This window comes from Lutra lutra, chromosome 16 (assembly GCF_902655055.1).
Source record: "Lutra lutra chromosome 16, mLutLut1.2, whole genome shotgun sequence".
NCBI classification, from domain to species: domain Eukaryota; kingdom Metazoa; phylum Chordata; class Mammalia; order Carnivora; family Mustelidae; genus Lutra; species Lutra lutra.
Genome location: NC_062293.1, coordinates 22,373,354 through 22,400,082, shown reverse-complemented (window position 1 = coordinate 22,400,082; position 26,729 = coordinate 22,373,354). Strand labels below are relative to the sequence as shown.

At 58.2% G+C, this 26,729-nt stretch overlaps 2 protein-coding genes across 2 annotated transcripts; both read left to right on the top strand.

Moving 5' to 3' along the window:
* The first annotated feature begins 234 nt into the window (after nucleotides 1-234).
* Nucleotides 235-25,332, top strand: STARD3 (StAR related lipid transfer domain containing 3). The gene is given in 16 exon segments (XM_053447803.1): nucleotides 235-387; nucleotides 12,881-13,153; nucleotides 16,128-16,212; nucleotides 16,601-16,671; nucleotides 16,795-16,849; nucleotides 17,228-17,364; nucleotides 17,574-17,670; nucleotides 17,882-17,934; nucleotides 18,286-18,378; nucleotides 19,041-19,103; nucleotides 19,263-19,358; nucleotides 19,696-19,768; nucleotides 19,860-19,969; nucleotides 20,982-21,104; nucleotides 21,495-24,236; nucleotides 24,475-25,332. Coding segments are annotated over 14 exon segments (1,383 nt in total). The 5' UTR covers nucleotides 235-387; nucleotides 12,881-12,931; the 3' UTR covers nucleotides 21,600-24,236; nucleotides 24,475-25,332.
* Nucleotides 24,110-25,332, top strand: TCAP (titin-cap). The gene is given in 3 exon segments (XM_053447802.1): nucleotides 24,110-24,166; nucleotides 24,169-24,236; nucleotides 24,475-25,332. Coding segments are annotated over 3 exon segments (504 nt in total). The 5' UTR covers nucleotides 24,110-24,124; the 3' UTR covers nucleotides 24,869-25,332.
* Nucleotides 25,333-26,729: the final 1,397 nt, after the last annotated feature.

Below are 26,729 nucleotides of genomic sequence, written 5' to 3'. Positions count from 1 at the left end.
TTGGGTTTCTCCGAAGGGATCTGTCCGCCAGCCCCAAAAGCCTCCCCTCGGTTAAGTTCCCCTTTTTTCCCCACAGTGCCAGGCCTCTGTGGCCCAACAATGATGATGATACTGGGCTTCTTTCCCATTTCCCCCACCATTAGTAAGACCCTCTCAAGCAGTCCCCACTTCCGGCCCTCCAAGCGGGGACCTGACGCTTGGGGGCGGAGACTGAGGCGGAGGGGCGGGGCTGCACCTTACGCACGGACCCGTCGCTCTCGGGGGCGGGCTCAGTGGCGGAAGTGGCGCCGCCGGGAGATCCTGTTCCGCTCGGAGGCGCTCGGGGGGCTGCCGAGCCGGACTGCGGCTGAGGCAGGAAGACCCTGGGCGGTGGCTGATATGGAGCAGGTGGGTCCGGGGAGGTCACTGGGGCCGGGTGGTACGAGGTCTGTGTCTTGTCAGCGGATTCCACCTCCCTGCCCAGTGTCCGTTGTTGGTTCCGTCCGACCCTTCCCGCACCCGCCGCGTCTCAGGTTCCGCCCCCTTTCCCTGCTCGGCCTCGCTCCGCCCCGCGCGGGGTTCTGGGGGGCTCCGACGCCGACCCTCCGCGGCTCCGCCCACCCGAGAGCGCCCGGGAAGGGCGTTCCGGATCGCCCTCCCGAGACACGCTCTTCACTCTGAGGGGAGAGGCGAGGCACGAAATCTGGGTAGTGAGGGTCAGGAGTTGGATATGGGCAGGGGTCAGGGTCTCTGAAAGAGGAGGAAAACATCTACACGTCCCGATAGGTCTGCGTCTCACTGTCTTCTGGTCTCCCCCAACTTCCTTTGAAAACGGCAGTGAATGCCTTCCCTAACTGACATCAAAAGGGCTCTTTAAAGAATCTCGAGTTCTTAGTGGTGCATTACACCAGTGATACTCGTTCCTAATTGATGTAATTGACACGCCCCTCCCCCTTGGCGTCCTCGGCGTCTGCATCTCCTTATTTTCTTCCTCCTGTCCTGCCAGTGGAAGTACCGTTTCCCAGTCTCGTTTCCTGCCCAAACCCCCGCTCTATACATTGAGTTTTTTTTTTTTTTAAGATTTTATTTATTTGACAGACAGAGATCGCAAGTAGGCAGAGAAGCAGGCAGAGATAGAGGAGGAAGCAGGCTCCCCGCTGAGCAGAAAGCCCGATGCGGGGCTCAATCCCAGAACCCTGGGATCATGACCTGAGCCGAAGGCAGGGGCTCCAACCCACTGAGCCACCCAGGCGCCCCTATACACTGAGTTTTGATGGTCTCATCCACTCTTGTGGCTTCAGCTCTACACCACCTAGGTACCCGAAAGGCGCCCACATCGACCTCTTTCTTCAGCGCAGCCACTCCCTGGAGCCCCAGACTTGGGCGTCCAAGCTAGCAGTGGACAGCTCCACTTCAGCGGCAGCTCTCTTGGACTGGTCTTTCCCCCCTGCAAATGCATTCTTCCTGTGCCATCGCATCACAGCGCGAGACCAGGAAATTGTATTACGCTTCCTCTTCTCCCTCAGTTCCCATATCTGTGGGGTGCCCCGATCCAGCTGACTTCCTGAACATGCTGTACACCTGGTCCTGGGCCTCCATCTTGGTACCACCTTGATGTGTTTCTCACTAGGATAACTGTAGTGGCTTCCCAGCAGCTTCCAATCATGGCTGCTTGCAACCCAGTCTCCACACTAAGCCTTAGGATCCTGTTTTTTGTTTGTTGTTTTTTTTTTTTTCTTTTTAAACTAAACTTCTGACTGAGCCAGCCAGGTGCCCCTTTTTATTTTTTTATTTTTTTTTAAAGATTTATTTATTTATTTGACAGAAATCACAAGGAGGCAGAGAGGCAGGCAGAGAGAGAGGAGGAAGCAGGCTCCCTGCCAAGCAGAGAGCCCGATGTGGGGCTTGATCCCGGGACCCTGAGATCATGACCTGAGCGGAAGGCAGAGGCTTTAACCCACTGAGCCACCCAGGTGCCCCGCCCCTTTTTATTTTTATTTGAAGATTTTATCTATTTATTTGACAGATAGGCAGAGAGGCAGACAGAGAGGGAGAAGCAGGCTCCCCACTGAGCAGAGAGCCTGATGTGGGGCTCGATCCCAGGACCCTGGGATCATGACCTGAGCGGAAGGCAGAGGCTTTAACCCACTGAACCAACCAGGCGCCCCTTGTGATCTTTTTAAAACACAAGTCTCATAGCATTACTTTCTTGCTTGTGGAAAAAGGTGGATCCCAGCACAGTTTGCAGCACCGTCTGGGTTCTGGCCTCTTTCTTCCCAGTCTCCTAAGTGCACCCTCAAGTCCAGTAACAAGGTGCCGCAGGATGAACTTGCCCACACCTTGTACTTTTGTGTCTCCATGTCTTTGCGCACCAGCCGCTCTGCCTGGGAAGCCCCTTCTCTTATCTGCCAGGCTACCTTCTACTTGTCTTTCTAAGTGCTTAGCTCAGGCAATATGACTTCTGGGTTGACTTTCTCCCATCCCCGCCCAAGACAATACTGGCCCCCTGTGTCCCTGCAACATCCTGTCCATACTAGAACAGTGGTTGAGAGTACAGGCTCCTGATTCAGACTTTGTGGGTTCTGATAGTGTTTTATCCCCTTGGTGAAGAAAGTGCCTCAGTTTCCTCATTTGTAAAATGGAGGTAGCACTGCATCTACCTCATAGAGTTACTGTAAGGATTCAATGAAATAATGTGTGTGTAGTGTTTAAATCAGTGAGCACATGAATGCTCAATAAATACATGTGCACTGTTATTGCTTATATAAAAATGTTATAGAGCAGTGGTTGTAATTTTTAATTTCATAAGTTGCTTGAGGAATGTTGATGTGGCTGACTTCTCATTCTGTCCCAGAGCCCCAAAGCCTGGCTTTTTGTCAATAAATAAAATGCTGAGGTGGAGGGCATGGGGTTTGGGGTTTGGATTTATTGAGTGAGGATTCAAGAATGAAAAAGACCCAGACCTGATGTTAGTCTGCTCAGAAATGACTCTGGAAATGAATGAATGTTACATGCCAAGCATTAATTCTGTGGGAATGTACACAGAGCTCTGGGAACCCATGGGAAAGAAGGGCCAAGAATGGCTTCCCAGAGCAGCTGACAATTAGTGAGGGACCTTAGGGCAAGAGGATGAGCTTACCAGAGAGAGGTAGAGACCAGGGTGGACTCAGAGAGTGGGCAGCTTGGTCCTCTGAACAGAGCTCTTGCAGGGGGAGGGCTAAGGTGGGCAGGAGGGCAGAGGCAGCCTCCTTTGCTGAGTTTGGGAATTCCTTTCCTTGCTTGGCTATAAGGAAGTGTCCCCTTGGTTTAGGAGCCTGTGGGGACCATGCCCGGAGGGGACTGAAGGCCTGGCGCCTGGTGTTGGGGGCAGAGCCCCTGGGGTGTTCAGCCTGCAAGCTTATGCGCTGGGCCTGTGCTTTAGACAGAGTCTGGGCCTTTGGTCATGCTAGTTTGCCTGCCTGAAATGCTCGTCTTCCTTGCCATGGTTGATATATATGGATTCTTCAAGGCCTGGGTCAGAGGGCTCCTCCTCTTTGTGGCTTTCCCAACCTCACCCACTGCAGCCTGGGTCAGATGTCCCTTCTCTGAGAGCCCACGGTCCATTGTTTGTTCCTCCCTGAAAGTGCTGATTACAGTGAGACACTGTTTTATGTATGTGTTAGCTTCCCTCACCAGACCCCGAGCCCCTGAATAGCCCCAGTGACTAGCACAGGCTCAGCGTTAAACCGAGCTCTCGGGGCGCTTGGGTGGCTCAGTGGGTTAAAGCCTCTGCCTTTGGCTCAGGTCATGATCCCAGGGTCCTGGGATGGAGCCCCCCCCCCCCCCAATCCGGCTCTCTGTTCAGTAGGGGGCCTGCTTCCCTTGCTTTCTCTCTGCCTCCCTCTCTACCTGCTTGTGATCTCTGTCTGTCAAATAAATAAATAAAATCTTTAAAAAAACAAAAACAAAAAACGAAAAACCGAGCTCTCACACACCTAGAGTTGGGGAGGGGGTATGGGTGAGACCAGAAAGCCTGTACATTTGTCAGCTCGTACTTGTTCCCTTGAGTGGTAGAGATTGTTGGCTCTATTTTACAGAAGAGGAGGCTGGGACTCAAGGGAAGGAAGGTCAGTGTCACTCAGCAGGACCTTCAAGAACTGTCTCTTGACTCCAGGTCCACAGCTGTCGCTGAGAAACTGCCTCAGTACCCCTCCCCCAGGGGTGGCTGCCACATCTGTAAAACAAGGGACAAGCAGGGCATCCCCTCTAGACCAGTTGTGTATCCTTGTGAACTTTTTCTGGCTGGGGCTGATCCTAGCTTCTGCCTGGCCAGAGCTGGTGCTGGCAGGGGTCCGTACTGAACTCCCTTCTGCCTGTGGAGCCTTCCCTTGAATGAGCTGACCTGACTGAGCTCTCTTCCAGAAGATGACTGGCCCTTTCCAGACTGACCTTGAGAACTTGACCTCGCTAGCTCCCGAGTTTTATCCAGTAGCACTAAGGGTGGGTGAGGCCTGACTCACCAGCCCCTGAGTAGGCCGGGGGTCTTGTCAGCACAAGGCCAGGGCATCCTGGACATTTAATGGGGCCTGGTATGTGGAGGAGGCAGGGCGCCTGAGTCAGCCTTGGTCTGTTAGGGTTTTTCTGTATTTTCAGAACGTCCTGGCCGGAGGGGGCAGTGCACAGCGATGAATGTACTTTCTATTTTGGCTTGACTCTTCCCCTTTCCACTTCTCCAGAAGGAAAGGAGAAATGGAGACTGGTTTGTGTCCTCTTCTTAAAGTCCTCCTCTAGGGAACTTCCCAAATTCTCTGTCAGTGAGACAGGGTAGGGGCCAATAAGCCAGCTGTCCCGTGGCTGATGGCACGGGCCACTGAGCCCGGAAGTATAATAGAGCCTGCTGTGTGCTGTCCGGGGTCAGCTCTCTGAGGCCAGGGCCCATCTCTGCATCTGGCAGTGCATATGGGGCCCTGTTTGGGCAGAGTCTATGCTGCACGTGCCTGGCCCAGGCCCTGCCCCTAACACCAGATCTGTACGTAGCCCCTCACAGTAGTCATAGCTACTGTTAATTAAGCACAGACATTCTGTGTGTGTTATTCCTAATCCTTTCAGTAGCTCTGTGAAGTGGTCACTATACCATCCCCATTTTATAGATAAGGAGACTGAGGTTCAGAGAGACTCAGTGAATTAGTCAAGGGCTCACAGCCTAGTCATGAATGGTCTTCAGCTTTTGACTCCAGGTCTGATGCCCAGTCCCCAAACTCGTGCCCTTTCCCCTGTTCCAGGGTGGACATTACAGACCCACAGACCTGTTAACTTCCTGAACAGGTACCATGGCCAAGCACTGTGACTCAGGCCTAAAGTGTTCAAGGAAAGATGACTTTGACTTTGAACCTCAAGTCTAGAGTAATGCTGAGCCAGAGTCCTGAGAGCTGGTGTCAAAGGAGCCTTGGATGGTGAGGGAGAGCTTTGCCCAGGAAGTGAGGTTTAAACTGGTCTCTGAAGAACTGGAGTACTCTCCCAGGGGAAGGAGGTCATTCTAGAATGTGAAAGTGGAGGGAAGTGGAGGCTCAGAAGGGAGACTGCCAGCCCTGGTGTGTTCTGGAAGCAGCCAGTGGTCAGGAGAGTATTGGGAAGGGGAGGAGCCTCGGCCCCCACAGCCAGAGAGGAGCGCTAGGATCTCTCCCAGGGAGCATGTCCTTCTTTCTTCTGGACCTTCGCTATCCAAGGAACTTAGCTTATGTCATTTTCTCTCTGCAAATTGGTGCCCAAGAAAAGGGAGGGGAGCATCCACCATGCCTCAGGTTGCCCAGGAAACCAGTTTCCCTGGCCTGCTGGGGCCTCGACTCTACCTGAGGAGAGACACCAGCAGAGGGCGGAGTCCAGCTCCTGGAGAGACAGTCTGGCCTAGGAGGGCTCCTCCTTCAGGCCTGGGCAGGGCTGTGTACATGCACACCTGTGCTCAGGCTAGTTGCTTGACACTTTGCCTGAGTATCTTCCAGAGCCTGGTACCTCTCTGGGTGCTGAGCACACAGCACGGAGCAAAGCAGGGGGAGTTCCTGCTCGTGTGAAGTTTGCATTCCAGAAAAAGACAGGTAGTAAATGCAGACCTGTAAACATATAATACATCTGGGGTGGTAAGCTCTGTGAAAAATAAAGCAGGGAAGGGGATGAAGGGTGGGATGAAGGGGATGAAGCAGAATAGGGAGTTCAGGGAAGGCTTCTCCAAAGGGACATGTACAGAGACCAGAATGGAGGGAGTGCTGCAGAGACCTGGGGGAGAACTTCAGACAGACAGGACAGCAGGTGCAAGGGTCCTGGGGTGGGAGCATAGCCATGCTAGTTACGTCCAAGGAACAGAGAAGGACCAGTATAGCTGGATCAGAGGGTTCCAGGGGAAGAGGCTGGGGAAGAGCGGGCTTGTAGGCCAGGATGGAGACCTTGGCCTTTACTCAGGGTGAGCTGGAAGCCATTGGAGGTTTGGAGCATTGGGGAAGTGTGGTCTGACTTTTACCAGGATCCTTCTGGCTGCTGTGTTGAGATGAGACTTGGGATATAGACAAGGAGGTAGTCAGGAAGGTGTAGCAGGTAAGAGGTGATGATTTGGACAGGGTGACAGCGGGCACATACACTGGCTGGATTTTGAAGGAAGAGCCAGTAAGATTTGCTGATGGTTTGGATGTGGAGGGGAGGGTGCTGGGCTCTCCACAGGCTCTTGGCGGGTGGCCGTAGGGCCTCCGGGGCCAGCAGAGGCCTGGGGTCAGCTCTGCCCCATCCTGCCCCGGGGGACTGTGGGTAGGCCTCTCCAACCTTCTATCTCCTCCAGCCCACCCTCACCTCCACAGCTCCTGGTGGGGTGTGAGGAGTAAAGGAGAGGTGTCTGCAGGGGGCCAGTGTAGGCCGCTGCTAGGCCGCATTTGTTTCTTCTGTGCTAGCTCCTCAGGATGGCCTGTAGTCCTGTGTTTGTTTTTGTTTTTAAAGATTTTTTATTTATTTAACAGAGAGAGTACAAGCCGGGGTCGGGGTGACAGGCAGATGGTGAGGGAGAAGCAGACTCCACACTGAGCAGTGGGGAGCCGGAGGCAGGACTCGATCCTAGGACTCTGGGATCACCACCTGTGCGGAAGGCAGATGCTCAAAAGACTGAGCCACCCAGCTGCCCTGTAGTCCTGTTTGATCTGCTGTCCTGCCCTCCCTGAACCAGCTCCCTGACTGGTGACTGACCAGTGGCGGGACACAGGCAGGGGCCACCATCTTCCAGAGCCTTGGCCTCCTGCCTATCTGTGGAGTCTCCACTCACCTGGGCCTTATAGGGGTGACTTGACCCAGAACAGCCCCAGTCCTGGCCTGAAGCCATCCAACTGAGGCAGTCAGAGCTCAAGACTATGTCTTCCTCTAAAGAAGAGACAGGGGTGTCATCCTGGCTGATCCTTAGGTGGTGATCACTCTGTGTCAGGGACTGTTCTAAGCCAGTGCATTTAATAAGCCGTTTAATCCTTACAGCACCTGTAGGAAACAGGTGCCACGGTTACCCTCGCTTTACAGAGGAGAGAACTGAGGCACAGAGAGGTTCAGCCGTAGTAAAGCAGGAATCCAGGGTTTGAAACTTCTCCGGGCTTGGCCTCTAGTTCTTTCTCAGCTTCACTGATTGCTCCTGGTTTGTACAGAGAGAGGGACCCCACTGGGAAGCCTCCATGGCCAGTGTGAGGCTAGTGCTCACATTTGCTGAGGAGTACGGAGTGAGGGAGATGTTGAGAGCATGTGTCCACTGTCCCATCGGCCTCACGGGAAGGTTTGGAGAAGCCACACCTCTCAGAGGTGTGGGTCATTTCTGGCTACTAATGAGGCTTGGTTCCCATACCGGGAGACCAGGGTAGCTTAGCTTTGCAGAGGAAGCTCTAGCTGGACCTGGGACAGTTTGGCTGGTTCTTTGTTGGAGGTCGGGGCGTGTTAAAGGGCGGGGGCCTCAGAGGGGACTGTGGCATCAGGGGCTAACGTCTGCTGAGCCTTTACTCTGTGGTTCCAGGCACTGTTCCAGGCACTTCACATGCATCGCTGTGTCCTTTGATGCCCCAGATAGCGGGGTCAAGACAGGTGTCCCCAGTGTCCTGTATAGCCTCTGAGGCTGGTACAGTGAGTACGTGGCACTGTTAAATTGTAGACTTGCTTCGGCCCGGGAACCCCCGCTGGGAGCTGCAGGCCTTCCGGGTGTTGAGCGGCAGAGGTGGCTGGAGCTTCTGGTCTGGGCTGTGACTGAGAGCTGGCAAGGACCCCATCTGTGCCCTTGTCCCCTAAGAGCTGTGGAAATGGGGAACGGGGGTTGCCTGCAGCGGGGCTGGGCACCAGTGGGAAGCTGTAGTGTTGGCGGTCGGCCCTGGCACTGCCCCTTAGAGCCTGTGCGGGGATCCAGGACAGCCCCCGCTTCCTGCCACCGCCTGCACCCTGGGAATTCACCTGTGCCTGGAGCTGGAATGACTTGGGCCATTCTTTTTTCTTTTCTTTCTTTTTTTAAAGATTTTTTTTTATTTGAGAGAGTGAGTGAGTGAGAGAGCACAAGCAAGGGGGGATGGGCAGCAGGCCACGGGAGAAGCAGACTCCCCGCTGAGCAGGGGCCCTGATGTGCGACTTGATCCCAGATCCTGGGATCATGAACTGAGCTGAAGGCAGACCCTTAACCCACTGAAGCCACCCAAGCGCCCCGCGTTTTAACCATTTTTAAGGGCATGGTTCAAAGGCATTAACTATATTAGTGTTGCCTTTATTTAATGTATCGGAGGAAACTGAGTCTCAGAATGGTTGTGTTTGCTCCAGAGTGCCCAGCTCATAAGGGCAGACTGAGACTTGAACCCTAACCTGGGAGTCCAGCTCTCTTTCAGCAGTGTCAGCTGCCTACTGTTGTCTGCCCTGAGTCTCAGACCCTACCCAAAAGCTCCTCTTGCAGTCTGGCCAACAGTGGCATTTCCTGGGGTAAGAGAAGGCCTGGCAGGCCCTGGGGGCCCCTGCCTGCCCCTCCTCTTTGCCTCAGGAACTGAAAGAACTGGAGTAATCTGGGGTGGATTGCCCCCTCCTCCTCACCCCTCTTTCCCTTGCAACCTGGGATGATAAAACCTCCAATTTCCTCATCCCCTTCCCCAAGCCAGTGCAGCTAAGCTTCTCCTAAAACACAGGTCCAGTGAGTGTCAAGTCTGCAGCTAACCCCAGGGCCGACTTCTTCACCCCACGCGTGCTGTTCTGCTCCTGACGCCTGGTCAGGGGCTTGGGCGGGGCAGGGGGAGCTGCTTCCAGGGGTCCCTGGTGGCAGCCCTGCTGTCTCCTACCCGCAGCACTCATTCCTGCCTCCCTCTCAGCAGGATGGTGGGCATGGTGGGGCGGAAGCCAGCTGCCACCTTCCACCCCCAGGGCCAGGGGACCAGAGCACAAGTGCTTTGGGGACCACTCAGAGGAGTTCCAGGCCGAGATGATTTCCGCCTCTTAGACTGGCAGGTGGCCTGATGGAACCCAGAGAGCTTTTGACGTCATCTGAGTGGGCAGTTTTCAAACTGGGCCTAAGGAAGTGCCCCTGGGGTAACCCTGGGGTTTGAGGAATGTCTTCCCAGGGGGACTGTCTGTGGCCACCTTCTGTGGCAAGACCCAGAGCAGTCCCATTTTTATCTTTTTTCTATTTTAGATTCTAAGTAAGCTTTTCTTTCTTTTTTCCTTTTTCTTTTCCTTTCCCTTTTTTTTCTTTTCTTTTCTCTTTCTTTCTTTTCCTCTCTCTCTCTTTCTCTAAGTTTCTCTTGCTTGAAGAAAGGGGTTTGGAAAAGCACTTCTCCCCCAGATAAAGAAGCAGGGCCTTGGTGAGGACTTGCCTGGTTACTCAGGGTTAGTGGCTTCCCCAGGACTGGCACTCAGGTCTTCATCCCTGACCAGTACTCCTTCTACTGTATGTGTTCTTGGTTTCTGAGCAGCTTTCATGGTGGAGGGTGATGTAGAACCACCACCCCCCGCCCCCCGCCTCTTGGCCTGCTGTCCCCAGCCCTGCCTGGCTTCCACACACCCCCTGCGTCTGCAGCTCTCCCGGATTCCCCCAGCACCTTTGCTCTCAGCCCTCATCTGTATCTCTCGCTTCACCGAGGACGTCTGCATGTGTGAGTGTCAATGCCGCTGCCACTCCCAGAGGAGGAGGGTGGGTCTCACACCAGTCTGCTGCCACCCGAGTCCTGTCCCCGGGGACGGAGGGAGGGAGGAAGGAAGCTGGGGACAACGCCAGACAGACTTGGGAGCAGCCTGGAGGAGAGAAGCCGCAGCACCTTGCAGTGAGATCGAGAAGAGGGAAAGGAGTGGATAAGGAAGATGACACACATGCACACACGCGCACACACACACGCACACACACACACACACACACACGGAGGAAGGGAGAGTGAGACTGAGCTGATGGCGGTGCAGACAGACTCACAGATGGGAGAGACTTGGGGAGGAAGACCCATAAAGATGGTCACGGGAGCGGGATACAGAGACACAAAGAAAGGCGGTTTGGGAGAGAGACAGGAAGGAGGAAGAGAAATGGAAACAGGTCTGGCAGCAGACAAGAGGGCCATTAAGGACACGGAAATGTCACCCACCCTGGAGCCATGGCCCTGTCACAGTAAGCGATGCGCTGCGCGTTCTGTCTGCCACCAGGTCCAGCTGACGGGTGTTGGGGGGTCCCATTGCCGGCAGCCTGTCACATCTCCTCTCTGACCGCCTCCTTCCAGAGCTTGGCCCGGCTTTCCTTCAGTGCCCTCCAGATGAGCCAGGCATGGCAACCCCAAGAGTGTGCTGTTGGGGGGGCGGCCTGGTGCGGCTGCCTCTGCTGAGACCAGCCCACTCCTGTCCACTGGGGCTTGCACGGAGGCAGAGGGGTGGACACACTGGCTTGCTCAGAATCCCCTGCCAGTCACAGATGGGGAGCTTGCTCGGGACCTGATAGATTGAGGGGCCCCAGAAGGTAGTAGACATGACAAAGGTATGAGGGGATAGCAGATCGGGGCGGGGGGGCACTGGTTAGGTCTTGCCTTCCCAGGACCAGAGACCGACATCCAGGGTTCCCCTCCCACCAGCCCCCAAGCCTGGCTCTCTGGCATGAGAGAAGATTCAGGGAGACTCTGACCAAGCCCCAGAAGCATGGGCACCACCACACTGAGGCGGCTTCCTCTGGCTCTGGGCTGAGCCCTGGGGACAGGGCCACTGTGGGCTCTTTGCCAGCACATGGGTGGAGCAGAGACCTTGGGTCTGGGGACTGTGCGGCCGGCAGGGAGTCCTCCAGGCCCCTGCCCTAGTGTTCATAAGAGTTTCGGCCCATGGTTGCACAGGCAAGGGGTAGTTCGGGCCGTTGCCCCTTCAGTCTTGGCTGCCTGCTCTGTGAACTAGAAGGCCCCGTCCTGGCCTGCATGGGCCTGAAGCACAACTGAGGGCACAGGGTTCTGTGGGCAGTGGGGCTCGGGCCTCGCCTCGGGCCGCGGCTGGTTCTCTGTTGAGGTTCGACCCATGTCTCGGCAGCGTGGCATGGAGCTGAGGACCAGGACACCCACTGCAGTAGCCGCCAGCAGGCAGTCGTGCAGCCTTCCTGGGTGCCGGGCCCTGTGCTAGGTGCTGGGAGATGGCAGGGACCCGGCTGGCGGAAGCCCTGCACCCGGAGAGTTGGCAGAACAAGGACTAAGACGCTGGCAGATCATGACAGGCTCGGGGTCCCTGTCCTAGAGCAAGACTGCTGTCCCTGGGGGGGGGGCGGTTCTGAGGAGGAGAGGACTTTTTTTTTTTTTTTTTTTTTAAGAATTTTATTTATTTGACAGAGACGGAGAGAGGGAACACAAACAGGGCATGGGAGAGGGAGAGGCAGGGTTCCTGCCAAGCAAGGAGCCCAATTCGGGGCTCGATTCCAGGATTTCCAATCAGTGACCCATGCGGAAAGCAGATGCCCAACGACCAAGCCCCCCAGGCGCCCAAAGGAGAGGACTTTGGAGCTGCTTGTTTGAAGGACTGGGGAGGGGAGAGCTAGGTACAAGGCCCCGAGGCAGGACAGAAAAGAAGGCCAGGGGGGCGGTGGGGTGGTTGGTGGGGTGGTCGGTGGGGTGGTCGTGAGCCGTATCTGCCTTATAAGAGGAGCTTCTGGAAGAGTGGGTGGGGCCGCCGTGGCAAGGCCTGGGCCGGAGGGCTCTGGAAGGCGAGCTGTGATCAGTGTTTGGCAGACCTTCCTCTGCCTGTGGTGAGAAGAGTTGTCACAGGGTGAGAGAGGCAGACTCACCCGGAGGGCTGGTTGTCACACCAGGGGAGAGGATAGTAGTGGGCCTGACATGGGGGCAGTGGGGGTGAAGCTGGAGAGAAGGGACCAAGATGTCCTTCCTTCATACGGCTGTCCCTGTCCTGGCACAGAGCACTCAGAGACGCTGCTCTAGGAAGTCCCTCCCAGTTGCCATGGATTAGGGGGTGGGAGGGTAGGGCTGGCTGCTGGGAGGGAATGTGGCTTTGTGCTTGGCAAACAAAGAACAGAGCTTGGGGCCCTCTTCTCCTGGGGGGGTGGGGGCAGGCCTGAGAGGCTGTTGACAGGACCAGAGGCTCAACCTCCAGCGGGCCTGGCAGGAGCAGGCTGTGCCCTCAAGCAGCGGGGAGGACCCCAGAGCCCTCCAAGGGTGAACTGTGGGTTGCTGGGCTTTGCGGGGCAGGAGTTGGTGAGGAGGAATGAGAGAGAGAGGGGCGCTCAACCCCCTCCAGCTCAGAAGTGGGGCTGCTGGGGACAATTTGGGCTTAGAGGGCCCTGGGCCACCTTAGGGTTGGGATGTGAGAGGGGGCAAATGCGTTTGGGAGCAAACGGCGTGGGGGGGGGGGTGCAGAGGGAAGGAGGTTAACTAACAGGACCTCTAGGCCCTCACCAGGCCTCCTAACCCAGCCACCGGCCTCCCTGCAGCCTTGCAGCTGAGGCCCCGCCTTCCCCGCCGTGAGGTGGGGGCCCATCAGGATGAACAAACTGTCTGGGGAGCTGGCCCACGACTTGGAGCGCAGCCTGCCCGCCGTGGCCTCCCTCGGCTCGTCGCTGTCCCACAGCCAGGCTCTCTCCTCGCACTTCCTCCCGCCCCCTCCGGAGAAGCGCCGCGCCATCTCTGATGTCCGCCGCACCTTCTGTCTCTTTGTCACCTTCGACCTGCTCTTCATCTCCCTGCTCTGGATCATTGAGCTGAACGTGAGTGGACCCCAGACTGCGCCGGGGGCCGGGGTGTCACCTGGGCCTTCCTCCAGCTGTAGCTGCTGCACGGGAGGATGGTCTCTGGCGGGGGTTAGATTTCCCAGTAAAATGAAGAGTGGGAAGATAGGAACACCCGTTCTCATCTTCCAAAGAAAAGGGAGCTCCGAGGGCTGGAGTCATTGTCGAAGGTCCCTCAGCGAATAGGTGAAGAAGGGCAGAGTTTGAACCCGGACCCTCAGGCTGCAGGGTTCACACCCTTGACCTCTGCGCCAAACTGCCCTCTAGTGGACACTTATGAGGAGGGCGGAGAGAGCCCCGTGGACGGTGGTTGTACAGTTGAAACCTTTGTCTTCTTTTGGCTTCTGTTGCTCTCTGGCTCCATTCAGTCATTCCTTCATCCATCCACTCAGCAGTTTTCAAAGCCCTGATACATCCGAGGCACTGTGCTACACGCAGAGGGCACGGTGCAGGGCCAGCCAGTAAAAACTCCCAGTTCCTGGTGGTTCCTAGCTCCCCCTCCCCGTTTTGGACACAACTCCAGTGCCCCCCAGTTTGGGCTCAGCAGCCTGGAGGTGGGGCCGCCTCTCAGTGCTGGGTCGACACCCTCCTCCCTGGCGCGTGGTGCCAGGCCAGCGGGCCATGGCACCTGACCTCCAGGCGCTGACGGCCCCGAGCAGGACCCGACCACAGAAGCAGGAGCTGTGAGAACAAAGCTCTGAGGCCCCGTGGGTCTCAGCGTCTCCTCTGTATTCACTGCGGCATGTCAATGAGGGACTCGGCTTCTCTGAGCCTTCCCTTGTTTTCCTTCTGTGGAGCGGGTCAGAGTGCCCTTCCTCCAGGTCTCAAGCTCTGATGATAGGAAAACGAGTTTGTTGATGGAAGTGAAGAGTTCAGGGAGGGGCTGGTTTAAGGGTGAAGAGGACAAGTTTGAGGTGTGACAAGTGTTCAGGTAGAGGGCTCTGGGGGTGATTGTCCTTTGAGCACATAGATGAACTGGCACCTTCAACAAGATTGAGCCATGGGGGACTCTGGGGACCCTCTTTACCGGTGAGAAAGCTGCGGCCCCATAAGGTCCAGGGCCATTTGAAGAGCTTCTGATGTCTTAGGCATTCTTCCTTTTTAACATCTTTTTTTTTAAGATTGATTTATTTATTTATTTATTGGAGAGAGACACACACAGAGACCTGGGGGAGGGGCAGAGAGAATCTCAAGCAGAGTCCGCCCTGCATGTGGAGCCCAGCGTGGGGCTCCATCCCACAACCCTGAGAGCACGACCCCAGCCAAAACCAAGAGTCAGATGCTCGAACCGACTGCACCTCTCCGACGCCCCGGGAGGCATTCTTCCTTTGAAGGTCCCTGCCAGCATCAAAGCAAGTACTAGAAGTCACCCACAGCTCTCATTCAGTATATATTTTCTCTTGCAGCAGACAGCTGAAACAATTTTGATAATTTTACTTTTGAAATTATCTGGATGTACTGGGTAGAATTGCTCAGCAGTCCTCGTGCATTCTTGGGAACTCTTGCAAATCGAGAACTCTGATCTCCAAATTGTTTTCAGATGTAATGAAAAGTTCAGAATGCTGGGCTTAGCTGTTCGTGGAGTTAGCCATCATGTTTCACTTGATAGACATTCAATTAAAATGTGATTAATTTTGGTTTTGTGGCTTTATTTTCATGTTTTGGAGCGTGTATGTTTTTAGTTCTTGAACAGGCCGGGCGTTGCCCAGTGGCTACAAGGGCCCCAGAAGGGTCTTACGGCTAGAGATTGGCAGGGGCCAGTGCTTGGCTCCCCTGAGTCAGGACACCATCGCCATCAGCACCTGCACGTGCCCAGGCAGGGGGAGACCTCTGAGGGGCCGCAGCTCTTAGGGCTCGGAGGAGCTGTGGAGCTCAAGAGGAGGGCCAGGCTGGGGGTGGGAGGATGTCAGTGTGGGGGGTGGCATGTGAGCCTCCACGGGGCTCAGGGGGGTCTTGAGGTCAAGAGGCACAGTGGGGATGTTCAGCAGTGTTCATGTGTCAACGAGGGGGCTGCCTGGCTACTGGCTTCTGCTCTAAGCACTGCAGTCACCTGGGAGCTTCACAAAGATTCCAGATGCTCAGCTCGCTCTGGGATTCAGACTCAGGGTTCGGAACACCTAGATGTCAGTAAGGCACCCCCTGCACACCTCAGTTTGGGTCAACTGCTAGGGGATTAGAAGCTCTCGTCTAGGTGGTCATGAAGGGTCTCACTTTGCAGCTTCCTGGGCTCCATTTCCCAGGAGTCCTCTTGTTTCCTCACTTCTGCAGGGGGCTGGGCAGAAGCCGAGAACCTGCCACCCCATCCCTCCTGAGAAATCAGGCTGCAGCCTGGCTCTCGGTATCTGTCCAGATCCTCTCCCTCCCCAGCCAAGGTGTCGAGTCCCATGGAAAATATAGGGTGGCTGGGGCAGGGACGAGTCTGCTCGCTCTCTGTTGCTAGCCGTTCCTTCTAGCAGCCTGATGGATTTTTGCCCATTAAGCACAAACCTAATCAATTGATTTGCCACCTGGGGCTCCGTCTGACACCACTGCCCACCCCCGGTCCCCATCACCGCAGATGGACAGTTGCTGGGAAGATGAAGCACCCTAGTGGCGAGGGGGAGATGAGATTATGTGAGGGCAGGCTCCCAGCACCCAATCAGCCAGCCCTACCTGCCTGCATGGGGACTGTTGCCTCCCTGCACAGCCCCGAGCCCCCCATGCCTCACCCCTCCCTGTGCAGCGTGGCCCATAGGTGTCCCATGCTGGAGCCAGGCCCTGCCCGTCGGTGTTGCCCGGGTGCTTGGAGGAACGAGATTAGTGCTGGGGTCTCAGGTCCTCCCTTGGTGGCTTCGGGGCCCTCCTTGGGCAGATGGCTTATCACTCCCCCTGCTTGCTCACCGTTCCCAGAGGTGAGGGCACCCCTGGGGACTTGGTTTCTGCCTACAGAGCTGCTCGTATCTCCCTCTTCCAGACCAACACAGGCATCCGGAAGAACCTGGAGCAGGAGATCATCCACTACAACCTTTAAACTTCCTTCTTTGACATCTTCGTGAGTGGACTTAGGGAGGGGGTCATCGGGGGCAGCGGAGGTTGCAGGGACGTCCCTCTGGCTGATTCTCTTGTTCCTGTAGCACACATCCTAGTCTAATCGGGGACACTTGGCTCCCACCCTCAGGGAGCTCTTCCTAGATAAGGCCCTCCTTCAGAGAGCCCCAAGGGTGAGGGAGAAGAGTAGACCCCTGTCCAAGAAGGTCACATCCGAGTCATCCCCCAAGAAACACTGACCGCGGTCACTTCTCTCCTGAGGCATCACACCCCACGTAGAGGGAACTGGGGGATCGGGACAGGACGGGAGGTCAACCAGATCAGCAGGAGCAGGGGGCATTGGCTTAGCCCTGATGGCTGTGTGTGTCCCACTGCCCGCCTCCCCCACTAGGTCTTGGCCATTCTTCCAGCTTCTCGGGACTGCTCTGGGCTACGCGGTGCTGCAGGCTCGGCACGGTGGGTGATTTGCGGTAAGATGGCCTCTCCTGGCAGCAGTGCGGGCCCTGGCGGGGCTGGTGCGAGGGGCAGCGTGGAAGAGGACTCACTCCCCAGCTCGTTTCCCTCTCCCCTCCCTCCTTCCCTCCCCTGGGCAGGTCACGACGCTGGTGTCCAGCGCGTTCCTCATCGTCAAGGTCATCCTCTCTCGAGGTCAGTGGCTCACGGTCAGGCTGGTGTCTGGTGGGCCTCTCACCTGAGGGAGGGATGGGCTTCTCCAAGAGGTGACCCGTTCTCCGATTTGGGCCTCTGTCCCTGTTGTCAGATTGGGGTGAGGGGTTCCTGTCCTTGATATTGTCCAAGGGAGCATCTTCACTGGCTTCCTCCACTGTCCCTCTGCAACCCCAAGAACAGAAAGTTCCTCTGCAGCCTATCCTCAGTTTATCCTGCTGCAGAATTCATTAAGCCACCTCAGAGGCACGTGCCACACGGGGTCCCCAAGAGCAGCTGGGCCCAGGAGTGGGGTGTGTGCCACAGTTGGTAGCCCCAATGAGAGGAGCTTCTGCATCCGGGTGACCCTCGGCTGTGGAGCTCAGCCCCTCCCTCCACAGCTGCTCGCAAAGTGGGCGTTCGGCTACCTGCTCCCTATCGTCTCCTTTGTCCTTGCCTGGCTGGAGACCTGGTTCCTTGACTTCAAAGTCCTGCCACAGGAGGCCGAGAGGAACGATGTGAGTCCTGGGGAAGGGGTGCAGGGAGGGTGTCATCGCAGCCCCAAGAGTGGAGAGTTTCGGGCATGAGAGCCAGTTCGGAGCTATCTGGCAACTCTGAACAGCCTCCCGGAGCCTGAGGGTGAGCTTGGAGTGGGGGGACCCCAGGCTGCTTAAGGCATGGCTGCCCTTGTTCTGGGACAATGGCTGCCTTGTGTCTGCTCCCCCAGGGTAACCTTGCTGCCCAGGCTGCTGTCGCCCGTGGACCCCTGCTCTTCCCTGGCGCTCTGTCCGAGGCCAGTTCTATTCACCCCAGAATCCTTGCAGGTGAGGGCTGGTGGTGCTGGGAAACTCCTTCAGTGAGGGTCTTCATCAGGAGTGGGTTGGCTGGGTCTGTTTGTTCTGTTCCTTCTCTCAGGTCCCTGGGGAAGTCGAGCACCCCTCTCCCTGTCTGTCCCCCCGCAGTCTTGTACCCCACCACTCTCCTCACAGTCTGTCCCCACACCTTCCTGTTGTCATCTGTGCTTGTTTTCCAAAGGGTCTGACAACGAATCTGATGAAGACATTGGGAAGAGAAGCTTCTCTGCCCAGGTAATTTGGCTCCCCGCCCCACCGATCTTTGGACTGGGCAACCCACCCTGGAGAAGGTGCCAGTGCTGGGCTCAAGCCGAAGTGGGAAGGGGCTTCCCTGAAGAGGGTGGACCTCAGGCAGCCGAGTGCAGTCAGCGTGCCCTGATTGTCTGCCCCACCGTCAGTCAGCCCGCTGGGCGGCTCACACTGGGGCCCAGAGGGGAAGCGGTTCAGCCACAGCACCTGGGGCCCCATGGGGCCCGAGAGACCAACCCCAGACTCTGTGGGTGTGGAGTATGTGGAGAAGGAAGGCCAAAAGCAGGTGGTGGGCAAGCCCAGGGTGATCCCTTCCTGCCTCTCCTCCTGGGCCATGAACGGGAGTACATCCATCAGGGGAAGGAGGCCATGGCGGTGGTGGACCAGATCTTGGCTCAGGAGGAGAACTGGAAGTTTGAGAAGAACAATGTAAGGAAACTCTCTCCCATCTGACCTGCCATGTGTGTTGAGAGTTTTTGCTTGCTTTTCTGAGGCTTGAGAAGCCCAGGGATGGCCCAGGTTGGAACCCTATTCCTGTGCCAGGAGAGGGGGCTGGGCCCCCCGGGGTCGCTGCTTAGCAGGAGGTGGGGCCGGACTGGATGTTTCCACTGCGCTCTCCGACTGCTGCCCTGCCCTGCCCATCCGTGGCCCCTGCTGCTCTCCTCACTCAGCTCTGACTTCGAAGGGGAAGCCAGGCTTTGGCCGTGGTCTGGGTGTCTTGTTTCGTGAGCCAAACCACATTCTCTAAAGAGATGGCTGTGAGCTTGGAGAACAGGGGACACGTCCCTGTCCCTGTGTGTGGCCATTCCCTCTGGCAGCCCAGGACAGCCTGGAGACATGGGTCATCACAGTTGTGACTGCAGCTGTGCTTCTGTCCTTGAATGTGACAGCAAAAGCCTTTCTCTCCTTGTTGCTGGATGTTTGTCAGAACCACTGTTTTTTACTGGCTACCTGAATATCGCTGAACTCCTGGAGTTTTCCACCCTGAGCTGTTACAAAGCTGCCCAGTTGGGGCGCCTATCCCCTCCACCACTGGCCCACTCTGCCTGCCCTCCGCCCACCTCCCTGTCCCCCTTCTGTCTCTACTGTAGGAATATGGGGACACTGTGTACACCATCGAGATTCCCTTTCACGGCAAGACCTTCATCCTGAAGGTGAGGGAGGGAAGCAGGGGTCCTGGAGGCTCCTGGTCTGTCTGAGGTTTCAGCAGGGGGCTGAGGGGCCTTCCGGCAGGTTTCTCCCCACCTAGAGGGAAGGGCTGCTGTGCCCAAGCACATCTGGCCCCACCCAGCTCTCTGCCCGCCCTGTCCCAGACCTTTCTGCCCTGCCCTGCCGAGCTGGTGTACCAGGAGGTGATCCTGCAGCCCGAGAGGATGGTGCTGTGGAACAAGACCGTGACCGCCTGCCAGGTGAGCCAATTGGGGGCCCAGCCTGGCCACCCTCAGGGCAGAGCGCACGGCCGGGCAGGTACAGTCATTCCCCCAGCATGACCATGTCCTCGAACTGTCCTGTGCCTCAGCTTCCCGGTCTGTAAAATGGGATGATGGTAATGGCGCCTCCTGGAGAGGGAGCGCGCAGACAGAGCCCAGCCAGACAGAGCCCAGCCCAGGACCTGGGAGTGGCTGTTAGTAAAGGGACCTGGGCAGAGAGGAGGCTGGTCTGGGGGTTCCCTGAGGTGCTGGGACCCTGTGCTTGGGGTGTTCCTGGGCTGGGCTGTACCTCACATCTCCCCTGATGGCCCTTTAGATCCTGCAGCGAGTAGAGGACAACACTCTCATCTCCTACGATGTCTCTTCAGGGGCCGCGGGCGGGGTGGTCTCCCCAGGTGAGCCCCACCAAGCCCCTCACTCTCAGCAGGACTTCCTGCCCTTGCATCCTGGGCCTGGCTCCCCGCCCGTCTAACCCTCCCGCCCCCAGGGACTTCGTGAACGTGAGGCGGATTGAGCGACGCAGAGACCGCTACCTGTCCTCGGGCATTGCCACCACCCACTGCACCAGGCCCCTACACACAAATAGTCAGGTGAGCCATCCCGGCTGGCCCATCCCCTGGTGGCTTTGAGGGCAGGGTAGGGGACAATGTGGACCTTTGGGCACTTTGTCCTGCCAAGGCTGCCTTCCAGCCCCCTGTCCTGCTGGGCTCTGTCCCTCCCAGCCCCTAGGCCCGCTAATTTGCTCTGCCTCCTGGAGACTGGGGGATTAAGGGCTGGAACCACACGGCCTTCAGCACGGCTCAGGGACAGCCCAAGGCCAGGGAGCAGTCCAGAAAAGGTGGGCTGGGAGCCACGAGGTGGCGCTGGTCCAGGCGATCTGAGCGGAAGGCTCTGTGTCCTGGAGCTTTACTTCCCTGCTGCTGCCTTGCCTTCGCCCCCACCCCCGACTGCTCAGAAGTCCCCACGGAGGAAGGGGCATTTCAGTCTTCCTGTCCCATGTCTCGGGGCATCCTCCAGGTCTCTGGCTGTCACCCTAGATCCCAGTGCTGCAGCCGACCTCCTTCCCGATTTCCCGCTCTCCCCGTCCTTCTTGGGGTTCCACAGAGAGCACTGGGCGATGAAATGAGATTTGACACACCAGACCCATGGGTGACCGGCGGGCCTCTTTCTGCAGAGTGGGCTTGAGCGTGCTCAGTGGGGCTGTGGGGGAACTGCCCAGTGACGGGTTGTGCCCTGCCCTCCTCCTGGGAAGGCGCACCCTTCTGGATCCCCCCAGCACTGTACTGCGAACCGATTTGAGAAATGCGCGCAAATGCACGCATGGCCCACCCCTCCCTGCCCTAGCGGACCTGCACAGAGAGGGTGACACAGCTGCCACCAGGGGTGCGCAGACATCCGCAGGCTATTAGAAGGGGGAGCTGGGCCTCACAAGGTGCGGGTGGAGGACTGTATCCTGTGGCCTCCGGGATACCTGTTTTGGGCCCTACTCAGGCAGTGGCAGTGACTAGCTAGACCAGTAGCTCCCTTCCATCTTTCACCCCAGTCCAGGATGGGCCAGGAATGGGATATGGGGTCACGTCGGAGGCCTTTCCTGGCTCCAAGGTGCCCCCCTAATCGTGCTTTTCTCGTAGGGGAGAGAACGGTCCTGGGGGCTTCATCGTGCTCAAGTCAGCCAGTAACCCCCGAGTCTGCACCTTCATCTGGATCCTTAATACAGATCTCAAGGTGGGGGTGCTGGAACTCTGCTGGGGGATCTTGGGGGCGGTCACCTGTCACACTCAGGACCTCACCTACTCTGCCTCCTCTCTTATGCTCAAATTGGGGGCCGGGTCAAGATGCTCTCCCAAGTTGCTGGAGGGCCTGTACATGCCCTCACTTCTCCGGGCCCCGCAGAGCGGTGGCTGGCTGCCAGGCCGCCCCCTCCTGGGTCTGTTTGTGTGGCCAGAGCCAGGAGCCGGCACAGTGCGTTCTTCCTGCTGGGGGAGGCGGGGGGGTGGTCAGGCTGCCTTCCAGAGCTGCACCTGCACCTGCAGCTCTGACCCAGGGGAGCCCCCTCCCCCCACCCCTGCTGGCTAAGGGCAGGCCTTCCCGAAACTTCTTCCCACCTTCCCGCAGGGCCACCTGCCCCGGTACCTCATCCATCAGAGCCTCGCGGCCACCATGTTTGAATTTGCCTTTCACCTGCGACAGCGCGTCGGCGAGCTGGGGGCCCGGGCGTAACTGTGCCCCCTCACCACCCTGCAGGGCAGGGTCCTGTCACCACAGCCTTCAGAGCCAGAAAGGGGGCCAGCGGGTCTTCCCGGCACCCACAGAGGACCTGGCCTCAAGCACTAGGAAGGAAGACGTTTCCTCTTGGTGCAGCCCCTCGGCCCCTGGCTGCCCCTGACCTCCATGCTTTGCTGTGCCTGGGAGCCATGGCCGTGAGCAAGTTGTGCAGTCAGGCACCCCGGTGCCAGGGCTCTGCCGCTGAGGCCAGTGGGTTCTGCTCTGCTGATGTTTACGCAGTGACTGGCCTTGCCTCCAGGACTAGATGCAAGATGCCCTGCCTGGCCCGGGGCAGGATCTGGAATGGGAGGGGCAGACCTGGTGGGAGAGCACCAGGGCCCCGAGCAGGACGGAGGTCAGGGCGGCCTGGTCACCTACGTTCAGGTGCAGGAGCCCCTTCATCTGCCTGCTTTCTCATCATGCTTTTTTAGGATTATTTAAAGGGTCTGGGACCTTTTTCCCCATGCACTTGTTGGGGAACGGGTGGCAGGTGGGGTCGGCGGGTGCTGGCAGTGAATGTCTGCCGTTCCCTGTTTCTCTCCCTCCCCCAGGGTTCCTTGGGGACCTTTGTAATTTGAGCCAATTATTAAAAATGAACTAAAAAAAAAGGAAAGAAAAGCAGCCCCTCCTTCCTGGCCTCTAGAGGGAAGGGGGGCAGCACCGTGGAGGGGTGACAGAGCCAGACCGCTCTCACACACTCTCACACCCTTCTGGAGCCGGCAGGAGGGCAGAGCAAGGGGGCTCCCCATTCTGGGAGACCCCTGCTTCCTGATTGGTCCAACTGGACAGATGACTGGTCAGAGGAAAATGCCCAGGCCTCCTGGGAGGGAAGGTAAGTGGAAGGTCTCCTGCCAGGAACTTGGGGGAGGTGGGAGAGGCCCCGCAGCATCCGTGGCAGGCCTTGACTGTCTTGGGATCCCACAGTCAGTCTGGGAGTGGAGCCTGGGCTTCTGGGTCACTGAGGCACCTCTGGGATCTCTGTTTCTCTGGCTCCACTCACCTGCCTCCTCTGCCCCAGCACACTCACCAGGGGCAGCACAGTGGGATCGCAGGCAATGGCCAGAGCAGTGCAGGGCCACCGCCATCCCAGCCATCCCTGCCCTCCCTTCCTCCTCCCTCTCTCCCTCCTCCCTCCCTGGCTGCAGGCTTCCGGGGGGCAGCTCAGCTAGCTTGGAGCCAGGACATGGGCAGGGCGTCTAGCTTGGTCTGGCCAGGTACGTGACCCTGGGCAGATCTTCTCTAGGCCTCTGTATCCTACTTTGTCAAGACGAGACTCGTTATGTCAGAGGGCTATCCTGAGATTAAAGCAAGAATCAGAGCTAGTGCTTCAGTAATCAAGAGGACGTGGTTCTGCCCTCAGGTGGGCACACCGCCGGCCTTCCCAGCTGCTGGGTGCTCTGCACCTCCCGAAGGGTCCTCATTTCAGCTCCTGTATGGCCTATTCCTGCACCCTTTGCTGTGTCTGTCTCCTCGGCGATGCCCCCTCCCTCCCCCCCCCCCCGCCCATGCCCAGCACCCCGTGTGTCAGCTTCCTGCACCATGAGCTGTCCCCCTTGGGTGCTGGCTTTCCCAGCAGCTGTCCTGCTCCCCCGGAGAGCCAGGCCCCTCCCAGGTGGCCCAGTAGAGCTGCTCAGGACTTTGTGGCCAGAAAATGGGGCTCAGAGAGGGGCAGAGGTTCCCCCATGGCCACGGAGGCTTATTCATGGCTGATTTGGGGGGCAGAGCCAGATCTGACCGCCGCTCGTCAGAGCCCCTGGGTTTGCATTGCGCCTGCCTTGGGGTGTCGCTGGGGACAGCCGGGGGCCGCCTCCCACATCTCTTTCCACCCTGACTGGCCACTGGGAAGCCATTTCTCTGACTGCTGGCCACAGGAAAGGAAAGCATCTGGCAAAGGCTCATGCCCAGGGTCCCAGGTGTGGAGCTAAGCAAGTTCATTTTCTGCCAGTGCAATGGTGGCCATTGAGGACCAGGTTTTGGTGCAGATCCCGGGGGCTCTGCCCTTGGTCCCAAGGCAGAGGAGAGCTGTGGGAGCAGGACCCGATGGCCTGGTCCAGAGCCCAGAGGGGGCCTCAGTTCCTGCCGCCGCCACTCTGTTTACAGACAGGCCGCTACCCATCCCTGGGCGAGAGGGAAGGGGTGCGGCAGAGAAACAGATGCCAAGGTGGCACAAGGCTGGCATGTTCCTGGTCTCAGATGGTGTCAAAGGAGTGTCACACACCTGAGGTGTCACTCTGAGGGACCTCTACCCCCAGTGGAGCATCTTAATCTCTTTAGAAGCCGACTGCTGACCCCAGGTGGCGGCTGGAGCCCAGTGGACCCCCCACCCCCACCCCGGGCCCAGAGGTCCCTCATCGGTGAGCCTTGGCTCCTGCTTATAGAATCTGACGCCAGAGGGGATGAAAATAGCCCCTGGAGGAGGTGGAGGAGGTGGGCTATTTAAGGCCTGGGAGGAGCAAGCTGAGAGCCAGTGAGCACTGATCATGGCCACTGCAGAGCTGATCTGCCAGGTGTCCGAGGAGGACCGTTGAGCGGCGAGAGAGCCTTCTGGGGCTGAATGGAAGACCTGACGCTGTCCACGCGGCCTGAGGAGGGGTGAGTGCCACGCAGCTGGGAGTCCCCTCTCCCTGAGAACACCCCTCCTGAGCCCCAGGAGAGCACAAAGCCCTGCAGAAGTTTCTGGGGAGTGGGGACTAGGAGAGGTCCCAGTGGGGAGAGTGGAGTCACTCTGCACCCCAGGACCCGGCAAGCCCCAGGGAGCCCCCTGCCCCGCTCAGGACTGGAGGGTAGCACATCTCAGGAGCTCGGTACCACCTTGCCCTCTCCTCCCCAGTTGCTCTCTGCATGAGGAGGACACCGAGCGGCATGAGACCTACCACCGGCAGGGCCAGTGCCGGGCACTGGTGCAGCGCTCTCCCTGGTTGGTGATGCGGACGGGCCTCCTTGGGCACGGGCTGCAGGAGTATCTGCTGCCCTACCAGCGCGCGCTGCCACTGCCCATCTTCAGCCCCGCCAAGATGGTCGCCGCCAAGGAGGAGCGCGAGGACACCCCCACCCAGCTGCAGGAGCTGCTGGCACTGGAGACAGCCCTGGGTGGCCAGTGTGTGGAGCGCCAGGATGTGGCCGAGATCACCAAGCAGCTGCCCCCTGTGGTGCCTGTCAGCAAGCCCGGCGCCCTGCGTCGCTCCCTGTCCCGCTCCATGTCCCAGGAAGCACAGAGAGGCTGAGACAGACGGTGACTCGGGCTCTAATGTGCCTGCCGTGGGCTGGGCCCTTCCTGGCTAGTACCATGGAGGGGAGCTGCTGGCCATGGATGCTTTGTAGTTTGCCCAGAGTTGGGGGCTAGGGGAGGAGGGAACCAGAGGCCAGGACACCTGGGTCCCCTGAGTTCCCAAAGGGAGGGGAGCACAGACAGTGGGCACAAAGGCTGGAGAGCTGGGGGTGGCACAGCCAAACATCCCCAGCCCCAGGAGAAAGGACAAAAGATGCTGGTGAGGACAGAGGTCCCCGAGGGGAGTGACCCGGGTCCGGGCTCCAGCTTCAGAGAAGAATGAGGAAAAGGGGATCTGGAATGCTCTAGGAAGGAGGCTTGGAGGAGACTGGAGTGAGGGGGATGTGAAGAAGGCAGAGGCAGAGTGGAGCCCCCAGCATCCTCGTTAGCGCTGCAATAAACGCTCAGTTGTGTTCCAGACTTTTCTTGTTCCAGTCTCTTTCCTTGTGGGGGCCAGCCCATTGGTGTCCGCTACCCCCCCCTCACTTCTGGGAATAAGCCTTGCATCTGAGCTAAATATGGCAGAGCTAGTGGGTACACTTCATGCTGGGTGGGTGGGGAGACGGGACAGAGCTGTAAAACAGGGTGTCTGTCCAGCATGGGTCCTGCTGTCAGTGCCTGGCCTCTGTGTTCAGTCCCCTGGCACTGGGCAGTGCCCAGCAGGCCAGCTGGCATCCAGGGCCTGCTTAAATGATTTCATGGAGTAGATGGAGGGGGCTGGCACAGGACTGTCCTTGGCTGTACCTAAGGGTATGAATGGGGTCATTGACCCCAAGGCTGACCTACGTTCAGACCTGAACCCAGATAGAATCAATCCTTGGCGGGGGTCAGCACTCTACCCTCCCTGCCCAGGGATCCCAGGCGGGTTGTGGGGAGTGGAGGCTCAGGTTATTGTCTGTGACCCCCACAGCAGCTGTGACTCCTGTCCCAGTCTGGTCGGCTGGCTCAACAAGGAGACACGTTCCCCTTGGGACAAGGTGGGGGCCAGGGAAGGCACACAGGTGAGGGCACAGAGAGGCTAAGGGCCCATCTGGACAGGGGCTGGTAGCCTCCCCAGGGCAGAGCGACAGGGACTGGCCCTGACAGTGGAGCAGTCCAACTCCAGGAAGACCACGGAGACGGCCCCATGGAATCCACCTCCCATCTGGGGGAATAGGAGGGAAGACCCTGGCATCTTGACCTGTAGTGCCAAGCAGGACCTGCAGACCTGGGCTGGCCCCCTCCCAAGAGGGGAATGCAGTGTGGGCTGGGGAGGAGAGGGGTCAGAGACCCCAGACTGATGTAACCCTAAATCCTTGGTGCAGAAAGCCCAGCCTGTGCCCTCTGGGGCCCAGGGACAACCGGGAGAACGCCTGCACCCTCCGCCCTCCTCACGGTCACACAACCTGGACAAGGCCGTGGCCAGAACCACCCAAGCCTTCTGCTCTTGGAACCCCCCAGATAAGCGGCTCCGACCCCGCAGGGGCCGCGGGGAGGCCTTGCTGTACCACTGGTTAAGTGCATTGCTCCGCTCACATCCCCTATCGCTGGTGCCATCGGACGGGCGGAGCTGGAGCTCCGCTCTGGGGCCCTGGGGCAACCGCAGCAGAGGCCAGAACGGACTGTCCTTTCCGGGGTGGGGGTGGAGGGCCCTGGGGGACAGGGGTTGGTAGGAAAGGACGGAAAAGGGCTGGAGGAGGGGCGACGGGTGGGGGGTGCAGCTGAGGTGACCTAACCAGGGAAAGGTGTGGATGTTGGACGGATGTCCCTGAGGAAGGAGAGCCCGGGGCAGGGCTGGGCCCGGGGTCGGGGACGAGGGCGCGGGGAGGGGGCTAATT